We start from the raw sequence: 12,279 nt of genomic DNA, 5'->3' as shown, positions 1-12,279 counted from the left end.
CTGCTTTGCAAGGGACCTGTGACTGCAGACCCACCTCGGGGAAAAGCACTAGCTGCCATCACTCAAATAAGCCAGGGCCCAGTTTAATTCATTAAGTGTAATTCATTTTGCATAGGGAGATATAGGCTTTGTCCTTACTTCTTCAGAAGATGGATATAGCCACGGCTTGGCTACTCTGCATGCATCTCAAGCCAGTTCAGAACACATCCGAGTGAAATGCTGAAGAGCTCTCCTGCCACAGCACAACACTCACTCAAGAAGCCTCGCTGCAAAATTCCAGCTGGCATGCAAGTTTTTGGGAGGTCTGGTGCTCCGGAGACCTGGAACCAGCGAGCTACCTCCGGCCCCCAGCTGTGCAAGCGTCCCAGCACCCCCTCTGCAGCTCCCTGCAGAGTGCAGGAAGCCAGGCTATTGGCAAGCTGCCTCAGTGGGGATCTTGCAGCATTAACTATGGAGCCGAGGACACACCGGCTGGTTAATGCACCAGAGGAGCCTGGCAGGGAGTGACCAGAGCAGGCCAGGCTGGGATACGGGAAGAATCAGGCTGGATGGTCTAGAGCAGGTATTACTCGGAGATCACACAGCAGGGGACCACAGCCCCACAAAGGCTGGACGCTTCCGCACTAAACCCCTCATGCTCCTAATATACTCGGGCGGGCTGAAGCTGCCATGCATAGACTCTGCTCAGAGGCAGAAATGGGGCTGGCCTCCCTACTCCCAGAGAGGCCAAGTGGCAGGGGGGGATTGCAGGCAGCACTGCCAGGGCAGGGGAGGGCACTCGGGGAGGGAGAACCCAGCTTTTCAGGAGCTGCAGTCAGAACCAGCTGAACTGAAATGTAGGAAAGGGGCAGAGGGGCAAGCAGCTGCCCCTGCCGGGCTCTGCACGCTGCGCTCCTCACACTCGCAGCCTGCAGACCTGCTGCATGAGGAACTGCCTGCGGGCAAGGGAAGGGACGGCCTCACTCTGCCCCTCCACCCCACAGATGGGTAGAACAAGTCCAGAGGCTTTTGCTGCATCTCAGCTCCAGAAGTCCCCTGGCTGCCCTGCGGTGGAGATGGCTCCCCTTGAACATGACTATTTCTACCACAAATCCTCCCTCCTCTACCCCAACTCAGACAGTAAAAGCCCCCAAATGCCCCAAGTCCCCCTCATTTCCTAGATTTTGTGAAAGCCCCAACACCATGTTCCCCCCTCCCCATTTTCAAGCTAACTAAAATATTTATATATAAACAACAAAAAAATTGTCATAACAGCAACAAACCAAACTTTGGCTTGGAAAAAAAAAAAAGTTAAAAACCAACAATAAAACCAGAAAAAAAATAAAAGGTGGCCAACAGGCTGGCAGTTTGGTGTCCCCTTTATCTAGCTATTCCTCCAGAGAATCAATAGCTTCAGGGTCTCTAGCTTAATTAATGGCTTCCCCATTCTTCCCATTTGAGGTGCCTCCTCTCTGCTGCGCACAGAGAGGCTACGTGTATCACTGGGGAAGAGCAAAAAAAATGCGTGGTTGTGCGTGGCTGGGCCAGGACACCTCCCTGGGAGCTCGCTTGTTGACATTGCTTAGTGTTAAACGCAGGAGGTTTCCTATTCTGATATCAGCGGTGGATAGAGAAGCAGGTGTACGACAGGAGCTGGAGGGGCTCCACCAACAAACCCACACTCCAAGCAGCCCTTCTAGGGGTGGTGAGCTCACCCCAGTAGCAACTGAGGGAGTCGAGGCAGCCTAATAAAAACATGCTTCTGCCTTTCTCTAACACGTGGTTAGAGACCCTGCCTCTGATCACTGGGGTTACTGGGAGCACTCTAGGAGCCAGCAGCTGAGCAGGGAGGTCTGGAGAGCAGCAACTCCCTATCACAGCACAGCTCAGGCCATCATCTAAAAATGCTGACTTTGAAACACAGTGAAATCACTGCATGTGACAGCAGAAGGGGGATGGTCTTGAGAGTCGTGGAGCCCTCCCCTAAATAGTTTCTCTGCCTCCAAATCTTCTAATATGTAGTGTCTATATATGGACTCAGCAGACCAGGTGCACAACTTTCTATGAGAGGCTGGGCAAAAAAGACCCAGGGGCTCCAATGCAACTATGTAATGGCCTGAAATAGGTTGTGGTGGGAAGTTCCTATGAATTCAGAGCTTGCACAAACTGCTTCTGCGTCCCCTTAAACTCCTGACCAAAACAAAACTATTTCAGGATCACGTTTAGATATAAAAGACCCTCTTCCCCCACACAAACCCATGTTTGCCCCTTGCCTCAAGCAGCTTATACATGACTTGTTTTTCCTCACTCATGTTATTCGAAACAGATTACTTGCAGAAGTGCCTAAGCAGCTCAGGATGAACAGGAGAGACCTTGCACACTGGACCTCGGAGCACCCGAGCACGGCACTGATGCATGGTTCTTCTGCTAGCTTTCTTCCTCTGCAAGGCTGCGTGCGCTTCACCTCTGCAAGTTTAACCGCCTGCTGTCTGTAAGAGAGGTACTCTGTGTGATGCTGCATTGCATCTGCCACTCCTCGAGGAAAGAAGGGGAGGAAAGGGACAGCAAGGGAGAAAGATCTTGAAAAGGAGGAAGGAAAAGTAAGATAATTACAGCCATCAGCAATGGACAACAATCAGCTAGAGTAAGTTGTGTGGGGTGGGGAAAGATCATCCTCATCAAAAATTCCTTTCAAAGTCTTGTCCCCTATACAGCAGATAACAGCCAAAGTCTTTGGGCGGGTTGAGGAAATCTTCTCTTGCCAAGTCTAAAATACTGACACTGCTGAAACTGTCCCAAACCTGTGCGTGTCAGGTGGTGATAAAAACGAGGAAAGTCTCTGCATTTCCCCCATTTTCGAATGTAAATGACTATTTCCCACCAGCATTAAGGTCCCAGCCACAGCCAAAGAGTGCTTCCTTCTGCGGAACAGAAACACGGCAGGTGAAGACTTCTCCCTCACGTCCTCCTGTCTCACAGGCACCAAGCACCAGACCCAGGGAAGTAACTCTGTCTGCGCGTTCCTGATTAATTCCACGATATTGGTTTCTAACAGCTTTCCTTATCGCTAATCGCTTTTTCCGTGATTGGTAGGATAAGCTATGCACCAACATACAGACACGGAAATGCATTATTTTTACCACAGTTAAAAAAAACCCAAAAACAAAAACAAAAAACAAAAAAATGCACAATCTTTGGAACAAAAGAATTAAAGGCAGAAATTTAAAGGAAAAAAAAATACATATTCAAAGAACATAGTGAGGTATAAAAAAGTATTTTCTCTTTTGTTTTTTGTTTTTCCTCCTCATCTTGCTATAGAGTTCCTCTACTAGTAAATATTGCAATAGCCAGGCCTCATGAACTGGGGGGGCTGTCCCACTTGCAGGGGGCTCACGTCACTTCAGTAGGGGGCAAATCGGCTGTAGCCACCTCGGTATAAACTCGCCTGTAGAAATTAAACAAGAGAAGAAGAGGTTGTTAGGAGGTGAACTGTGAAGAAATTCTCAGGACAGCACCCGAATGCTCTCGGAAGGACTAACGGACATGTCCTGGCACTGACCCGCCACCATTAGCACCTCTAAGAAGCAAGAGAGGAGAACCTTGCCTGCAAAACCAAAGACATGGCTCAGGAGGACATGCTCATGACCAACCAGCTGGAGGTGAAGTTTGGCAAGTCTCGGTCAAAGGGAGTTCAGTCCTAGGGATGGGACTCATGAGTCCTAATCTCTGAGCCAGTTGTCTAGGCTGTCTTTACAGACTAGAGACCAAGACTTCTAGGATGCTCTTCACCTCACCTTAAGGTAAAGGTCTAAAATAGACATGATGACCTGGTATCCTAGAAGTACCTGCCTTTCCTTCATTGACCCTAGAGAGAATCCACACGATGAGCTGAGGCTCAAACGGAGGTGCTACACTGCAGATATCTATATTTAGGTGTCTTTTTCTCTGAACACATTTGTGTTCCAGCCTTTGCAACAACACAGATACTGCGCTGGCTAGAAGCAGATGGGCAAGCATGTGTTTTCAGCAAGCTGCTCCACTCCCCTCTGATGCCAGCATACCTCACTCCTGCTTGCATAACTACTGCTGGCAGGCAGGACACTGCATCCTTCCACTAGTGGAAGAGGGAACCAAGTGGAGCAGCTTTGGTGCAAGATGTCACGAGAACAACTTATTCCCTTGCTTCCTAGAACTGATTTCTCCACATGCAAGGCCTTTAAAGTTAATGAAAATGGCAAGAAAGGGTGTCTTGCACCTCTAACTATTGCTGATTTTTGCTCTATATATCACCTTGATACAGTTCTACTGATTCGCCAACCATGTTCTAGCTCCTGACAATTCTGGACATTCTTCTACCACCTCCTTTGTACTACGTGATGTGGAAGACCAAGTGATAACTTGTCTCCTACAATCTGACTCCTTTCCTAGTGCACGCACACCAACATACGAATGCAGAACAGCTGGGAACCCAGGACTGCAGCTAAGGACCTCCTCAACAAAAAAATATTTCTAGGTGAAGTTTCATTACCTGATACCCAGTGAACAGCTGTTCCCCATGCTGGAAATAAGAAACAGCACCAGAAAGAAAATCCCACTTACCACAGCGCCAACTCCGTAGCTAGCGGCAGGGGCAAGGGCATGGTAAGGATCTGCTGTGTACACCCTGCCATAACTGAAGAGAGGGAGAAAAGATATTAAAAAAAAAAAAAAAAAAAAGAGTCACTTTGGAGGGGCAGAGAAACAGCTGTCTGATCACAGGCAATGGAAGAAGTGTCATGCCCTTCTACACACATGTATGCATACATTTACACACATGCATGCAGGCAGCCCTTCTTCAAAGAGATCCTATGGGCATGCTGCCATGCATCACATGAGATGGGCAAGAGAACAGCCTGCAAGGAGGAATGTGGCAGAAGCCATGAGTTCGACCAGTAGGAAAGAGGTCAGCACCTTTGAAATGACAGCTAGTGCATCCCTTACCTCGCGTGATGCAATTTGGGAGGAGAGTGACTGCTGGCGCTAGCGCTATTGGCACAGTAACAGCTGCTAAATGGAAATCAGCGAGGGATTCTCCAGAATGAGAAGCGAGTATAAACTTTAATGGTCTCGCATGCGCTAGGATTAAAACACGGCCTCACTGCACAGGAGATGATAAATCTTAAGGCAAGCACTCTGATGATGATAATCCTTTGTATCTATACAGAGCTGCACGTTAAAGCATCCTAGAGTACTGTATGAGCTGAGCAATTTTTTACTTCATGGATGGGGAGAGAAATGCAGCCAGTGATTAAACAACCTGCCCAGAGTCACAGAGCAAGGAGCTGGCAAGGCAAGCAGGTCTTTTGACTCTGAGGCCGTAACCACACTGCCTCCTTTGTGCAGAGAATCACAAGGACAGGGAAGAGGCCAGGATTTGTGCCAGCTCACATACACCGGAGGGCAATACTGCCCGGCAGCAGAGAGACAAACCGTGCATTCAAGTCTTTCATGTTGGGTTGTGCATGCATGTGTGCACGTGCGAGTGCAAGTAAGACAAAGAAACAGGAAAGGAAGTCGAAGTGCTGTAATGGATCAATGCTCCTTGAATCCCTGAGCACAGCAAGCTAGCCCCCACAGACACCTCCCCCTTACATACCCATCGCTGTAAGCTGCTGCAGCGGCTGCAGCGGCCGTGGCTGCTGTTGCAGTAGCAGGCTGTGCATATCTGTAGGCTGCGTATCCACCCTGCAGGAGAGAAGAGAACTGACTTTACAGATACCTGTCCACCCACGCAGAGCATAAAAAATAAAAATAAAAAAAAAAGTCACACACATCACAAGGAGAGGAAGTGTTTCAAACTGCATCAGCTCCCATGTCATGTCTATCGCAAGCATCGCCCATTAACTCGTGTATATTCCTTTCCTCAGAAGAACCAGGGAGACTCTTCCATTACCCCGTTTAGCAGAAGGAATAAACTAAAGCAAGCCTGAGCATGGTTATATCCCTGCAGGAAATTAAATTTGGCATAGACGAACTGAAAACCAGAAGAGAGCTGAAATCTTGCATGCAATGTAACTTTTATGTTCCCTTCCTCTTACGCTGGGGAAATCAGAGGTAGGCACTTTCTGTGAAGTGTTTTAGAAAGGGGACCATTCAGAGAAATTCCTGCTTTTTTCCCCCCTCTCTCTCTTTTTTAAGCCTGGGAAACCCAAAAGGCTAGAATTTCATTTGGTCCAGATGTGTAGAAGTATCAATAGCCTGAGAAGCCAAAAAGCAATCAGGAAAAGATGCTCAGAAAACAGTCCCTGGTGGTCTCAGGGCTGGCAACAAGCAAACTGATATGGATATCAACCAGACTGTTCTCTCCTCCCTCCACGTAAGAAGGAAACAGGTCAGGGGAAATTATGGCAGAACAGTCTGTATTGCTGCTGCTGTTCTGCCCACGCTACACACCTGTAGTAAAGGTCTTTAAAATGCTTACACTTATAAGAGGTAGTTACTAAAAACGTACTTAGAGCTGGTTTGGCAAAATGTGAATCCTGACCCAGAAGAAGACCTGCGAGTCTCCTCCTGGAGCTCCCACAAGGAGCTCTGGGGGCAGAAGATGACCTGGCTCAGACAGGCAGCTCTGCACACCCTGCGGTAACGAAGGACGGAGGCCAGCCACCTTTCAGACCAGGGGCAAAGGCTGCGTGGCAGGCAGCAAAGACGGCTCTGAAGCCCAGGCTAGTTCTTTCTTTATTGCACACTTCTGAACACATTTTTATTAACTTGGGGGTGGCAGTGCTAAATGAACCATGGCTTTGATTTGCTAGCAACACAATGAGCCATAAATAACATCAGAAAATTCCAGATTGCTTCTGGCTTTTTTTTTCCCCTGACAATTGACATTTCAGAGTTTGAAGGACCAGAAGGCAGACTTATGCTCTTCACCTTCAGAATCAGGTCAGCATACCTCTACCACTTCTTCCCTATAGATCTTTTGCATATATATAACTAAGAGCACAAGATCAGCTCTACTACAGGACTGTGTGTTTGCTCAGCAGTGCTCAGTTTTGGGCTAGGCAGCTTTTAAATTAGAAGTAATGATTTTAAATTAATTTTCGTTGCTTTTGTGGGGCCTGTGTTAGCCCCACAAAGGCTAACATGCTATCCGAAACACACCTGGGGACCCTTTCCTACTCTGGAAGAGAGGGACTTACAGCCTCTTCAATCTTCTAGTTAAGAGAAGAAAGAACAACACAAATCTACAGCTCTGAAAGATCACCACGTTGCCTGAAAGAGATGTCATGTTGCAGTTTTGCCCTTTTAATCTCATCTAGCTGTTTCAACCCCTGCATCTTGGATTGATGGTTTGGGGAGGTTTAGCTTGGTTTTGGCATGCTATCATTGGATCACCATTACTCCCACCTCCAAAACATGACTGAGATGAGAGGAATGAGGTGCAGCCTTAATCCAAATCAAACCTTCACTGACCTCACTAAATTAAGACAAAACTTCATACCAATGTCATGGTGGTATTCCCTTAAGTTTACAAGCTTCCTGAACTCTTGATGGGGTCTGTCACTTGGGCACGGTGCATGAGGCATTTTCACCTGGCACAACCCTCCTCAGGGCAGCTGGCTTCAGCGCGCAGCCGGTTCCCACTCTGCCCTGCACACTTGCCAGCCACATTTCAGATCAGAAGCCATTTCAAATGTGCCTGGCACATACTCTGAACATGACAGCGAGATGCAGTTTGAAACCAAAAAGGGTTATCATGTAATTCTCTTTTAACTCGTGTCTCTCATAAAGGAAAACGAAACCAAACCAAACCAAAACAAAACAAAAAAAAGAAGAAAAGAAAAGAAGGGTTGGAATCAGGTGTGGGAGGGGGAATGGCGTAACATTTATTAATCAAAATTAAAAACTAAGCATGCTGACATCTGGAGCTAGAACAACCAGCAAAGTCACCACGTTCAGACTCATATTGGCTAGTTCTATCCATCCCAGCATTCTCTTGGGACAGCAGTTCGCCCTAGGCTCTACCACAAGCTCAGTGAAGTACACAGCCTCAAGTACTAGAGCGTGCAGCCACAACAACCTGCTATTACGGAAACAGTCAGTCACCACTGGAGTTAACATTCCAACCTTAACGACTCCCGCAGCCTCCCCCCCTCGCCCCCCGAAATGGCTCCCACCCTAGCCCTGTCCCACACCACAATGTTAATAATTATAACAAGCAATAACCCATCTGTTATATCAGAGAAGGGAACAGAGACTCCACTGAGAGATTTAGAGCGGGATGTTAACATTTCTTCAGTCAACTGCACAACAAACAAAAAAAACAGGAGAAATAATTCATTGGAGGAATGAAGTTAAGAAATAGCTGACATGTGTATTGCTTTTTAACCATGCACTGATGCAAAATTGAAGCTATTGTTAATTTAAAAAAAAAAGTCACAGGATAGAGGTACACACGCATGGGCAGACCCACTCAGTTCAAAGCGGTCTGCAAATTCTACTTGTGTGTACTTCAAATAAAACCAAAAATGGGGATTATAATGGCCATGGTACGTTCCTGTCATAGGAGCAATGAGTGTGGACAGCTGGGGGATTTCTGACACGGGAATGTATTTAGCATGACCAGCAGGTCCAAATACACCAAAACAGGGTGAAGGAAAGAGGAGGAAAGTTGCGACTATTACTCATTATTTCATAAATGCTTTCACCAAGCTCTGGGACCAGTACAGAGCGAAGGAGAAACTGTGCAGGTTGCCTTACCCAGCTGATGCTCCTGTTCTCCATAAACCAAGACCCACCTATAACTCCATCAAGGCATCTAAAGCCCTGCTCAGCTTGTCCAATGCACCAGTTATTTTCTCCTGCTATTCCTGTTCACACACAACTTTAACTGGTATGCACAAGCTCATCCGTAACCTCAGCCACATGGTCCTACCACCCGTAGTGATTTCTGATGCCACTCACTTCTTTGGGTACTCTAGTAAATATAAACTATAACAGAGTAGAGCATCTTCTACAAACATGAACAATCGTGTTTCTCAATAAAAGAAATAAGAATATAAAAAAAAAAAAAAAAAAGCCCTTGCGAGCTGCACCACACTCCTCCAGTGCCACAGCCAAACTGCAACAGAAGACACCATTGAGTGGCATAGTCCTTGAAACCCAGGACAGCCATGCGAACTCCCACTTCATCTATTTAAGTGAAGTGATTCCACAGGGACATGTTTACCCATCTAGGTTTTAAAATCTTTAGCCTCATCTCAAAAAAAAAAAAAAAAAAAAAATTGTGGCTGAGCTTCTTGCGAAGATGTTAAGTCAGAGACGTTTCTATCAAAGGGACAGTTTAAACACTGCCTCGACAAGGAAATAGGGGAACTAAGGAAAAGGCTTATGGATTTTTACTGGGCAGTAACAACCAAAAGGACTGTCTAAATCAAGACTGGTCCTTTCTGGTACAGTCTTTTGGATTGTCTGGAGAGCATGTGAGAGAGATGAACATACCCCTAAATGCTGCTTATCTTAATTCAAGTTCTCTTTCTCTGGGTATCCTGCCAGTGTTGCTGGGGCTGTGCTAAACCCCTTTCCCCTTGTGAATGTGCAGCGCTTGAGCCTATAGATCTCAACTGTCAAACAACAGTATTTGCTCAGGTATTCACAAAAGCCCAAATTTAAAATTACTTTTCTGTGTTGTTATCATCCTTGGCTCATCAACAAAGAAAGAAAATATTTTTTTAAAATTCCTTCTTTAACATTAGATGACAGATTTTTCGATATTGTCATATATTCTCTGAAATAACACAAACATGGCAAAACAACATATACAGGAAGCTGCAATCCCAACTAAAGCAGCATTCCAATTACTGAGCATGTTAATGTAGATAAATGAGCACTTTAAGACTATACAGTTCAGCTCAAAATAAGTCCATTTTCTCTTCCACTCTTCAAGTCCATATTAGGTGATCAATCCAACGAGAACATGAGGAAATCCAAAACTACTGCTTACTATGTCAGTGTATCCTATGGTATAAGCCTCCCTTTTCTTTTTCCCTTGCTGCCTTAGATGGGCGCACAAAGCGTGTTGCTGGCCCTCTTGACTCCAAAGAGCCTTTATGCCACTAAGACACAAGCGTTCTCATACCCCTGGAGAAATGTGTAACTCATGGTACCAGTTAGATACGTTTGACCACCTGCCAGGTTTAGGCAGTGAGCCCAATTTTAGGATCTTATTTGTCGTATCTCAAATGTGCCTTCTCCACTCCCAAACTGCCCTATAACAGAAGTTAAGAAGCAGAAAGGGCCAGAACCATTTCCAGTATTTCTGTATTAGAAGGGTGGCATATCTGCACCAGGAATGAGCATGAATGAATTAGAAGAGGTGACAGGACAACGGTGTCCATTGCAGCAGGTGCTTCTACATGGTAATGGGACAAGCATGACCTCGTTAACCCTTCCACTGAATTTATATTATTATTTTTTTTTGAATGAAATGCCACTCGGTGTGAAATCTGGACACATGCCACCCTGCCATAGCGGGGGCTTGGATCACACGTGAGTCTGCGCTGCCCTAAAAAAGCCTCTGTTCCCATCTCTAATGTGGTGCTGGAATGGTTAGTATAATTCAGTTTTTTCCACTGCAATCCACAATCTGATCGGTTGGCAGGTCACACTGGCACTCCTACCTGAGGTATTTTAGCGCTAATGATTGGTTCCTGTAAGACTATTCTATAACAGAACACAGGAAGAGCAGTTCAAAAAAACACAGCTGTGGAAAGAAACAATCATACAAACAGCCCGCGGCGGGGCTCACCAGCCTTTTCTTTCCAGTGGATGCAAGCACGCTTTTCACAGGCAGGAGCGGTCTTCGCATGGGTGGGTTTGTTTGGGTTTCCCCCCCGCCGCCCAGATTGACCCCACTGTAGAAGAAAGATAACCTTTCTTATGATCCGAAATGAAGCCCTCTGCATCCTGGGGCAGGTTGTTTTATGAATTCAGGTGTCTTGCCAGAGTGAGATGCATCCAACAGGAGATGGAATGCCTTCTTCACAGAAGAAATGGCTAGCAGGATGGTTGCCCCAGGAAAGAAAAAAGGAGTGAGGAAGAGGAGGAGGAGGAAGATGAGAAATTGGTGCATAACATGTATGCAGAAAAAGCAGCCCAAACTTGGGACACTTCCCCTTCATCTTGCCTACCACTAACCACTCCCTGCCAGCTCAGCTCCTTTCCACCCTTCCTTGACACAACCCTACGGACGCAGAAGACCCAAGAGAACCTCAATTTAACTTTCCCCCCATTCCTAAATGAAGCACCCTCTGCCATCCGTTCCACAATCTGGACAAGCCTTTCACAGCAACCAGAGGGACGTAAGCACTGCAGTGAAAAGCACGACAAATCAGTGGGGCATAGGGACACTGTAACCATTCCACCTGTGCCAAGCAAATTATTTGGAAGGGTAACTTCATGTTCGGATTACAGTAACTTTTCCCTGAGCACCATCGGAGGGCTCTGGGCAGCAATAACATCGGAAAAATCACCACCATCTACCTTGATGAGTCCCCTCTTCTAATTATCCTGCTTTCTGACAGGGAGACCAGAGCCGCCAAGAGCAAAGTCGTCAGAAGTCCACCTAACGGTTCTAACCTGGCTTGGGGGGGCTTGGTTTGGCATTACATGATGCACTGCACTGCAGCACCAAGTGGTTACGGGGATTCTTCATTACTGACGTTCTCTGTCCTTAAAACATGTTAAATAAGCCTCTCCTCCCCACCTGCAATGGAAGCTCTGAAGGAGCATTCTCAAAAGAAATAGGGAATAACCCTGGCCAGTCTTCCCTTTCAACATGACAGCCTCTTATATGCCATACTCTGAGGGAAGAGGAACTAAGCATTGCTCATTTGCTTGCTTACTTGCTGCAGCAAAGTCAGTGGTCTGTAAAGCTGGTGCTTTAGGAGTGAGGCAGGAACACCCAGAACCCTCTGTAGTCCTTGACACAGTTTTATAAAGGAACACTTGACTAGGCAGATCAATTTTTAAAGGACTGCGCACATGACAGTGTATGTAAGAATGAAGAAATACACCCAGTATCTCTATGCTCAGAGAGCATGTCTTCCAACTGCTGTAACTGTGTTAGGAAAAGCACCTTTACAAGACTTGACCCTCCATATAAGCCAACAAAATCCAAAAGGTAATTCCGTCCATCATCTTGAGTCTAACCCCAGGGTCCTCTTTATAAATGTCAGGAGTAGCACCTTCAAAGGAGCGGGGATGTGAAATCCATGCCGACAACCGTGCCACTACCCAATGCACAACTTCCCCAGCTCC

General features: G+C 46.5%; 1 protein-coding gene across 16 annotated transcripts in view; it reads right to left on the bottom strand.

Annotated features, from left to right (window-relative positions):
• Positions 1-1,148: 1,148 nt before the first annotated feature.
• Positions 1,149-12,279, bottom strand: part of RBFOX2 (RNA binding fox-1 homolog 2) — a 170,915-nt gene continuing 159,784 nt past the window's right edge. For 7 of the 16 annotated variants that reach the window (XM_087764314.1, XM_087764323.1, XM_087764325.1 and 4 more), the window contains 4 exons: positions 8,188-8,264; positions 5,615-5,703; positions 4,579-4,651; positions 1,150-3,424 (listed from right to left, as the gene is read on the bottom strand). In XM_087764314.1, the coding sequence (XP_087620440.1) occupies positions 3,370-3,424; positions 4,579-4,651; positions 5,615-5,703; positions 8,188-8,264 (294 nt within the window). In that variant the 3' untranslated portion in view covers positions 1,150-3,369. Of the gene's footprint in view, positions 3,425-4,578; positions 4,652-5,614; positions 5,704-8,187; positions 8,265-10,640; positions 10,684-12,279 lie in introns of those variants that run through there. The other 9 variants (XM_087764318.1, XM_087764315.1, XM_087764317.1 and 6 more) reach the window with 7 other exon arrangements.

This window comes from Nipponia nippon, unplaced genomic scaffold, assembly GCF_047370975.1.
Source record: "Nipponia nippon isolate SJK-2023a ecotype South Korea unplaced genomic scaffold, ASM4737097v1 scaffold_3, whole genome shotgun sequence".
Taxonomy (NCBI): Eukaryota; Metazoa; Chordata; class Aves; order Pelecaniformes; family Threskiornithidae; genus Nipponia; species Nipponia nippon.
This window is presented reverse-complemented; position numbering and strand designations above follow the sequence as displayed.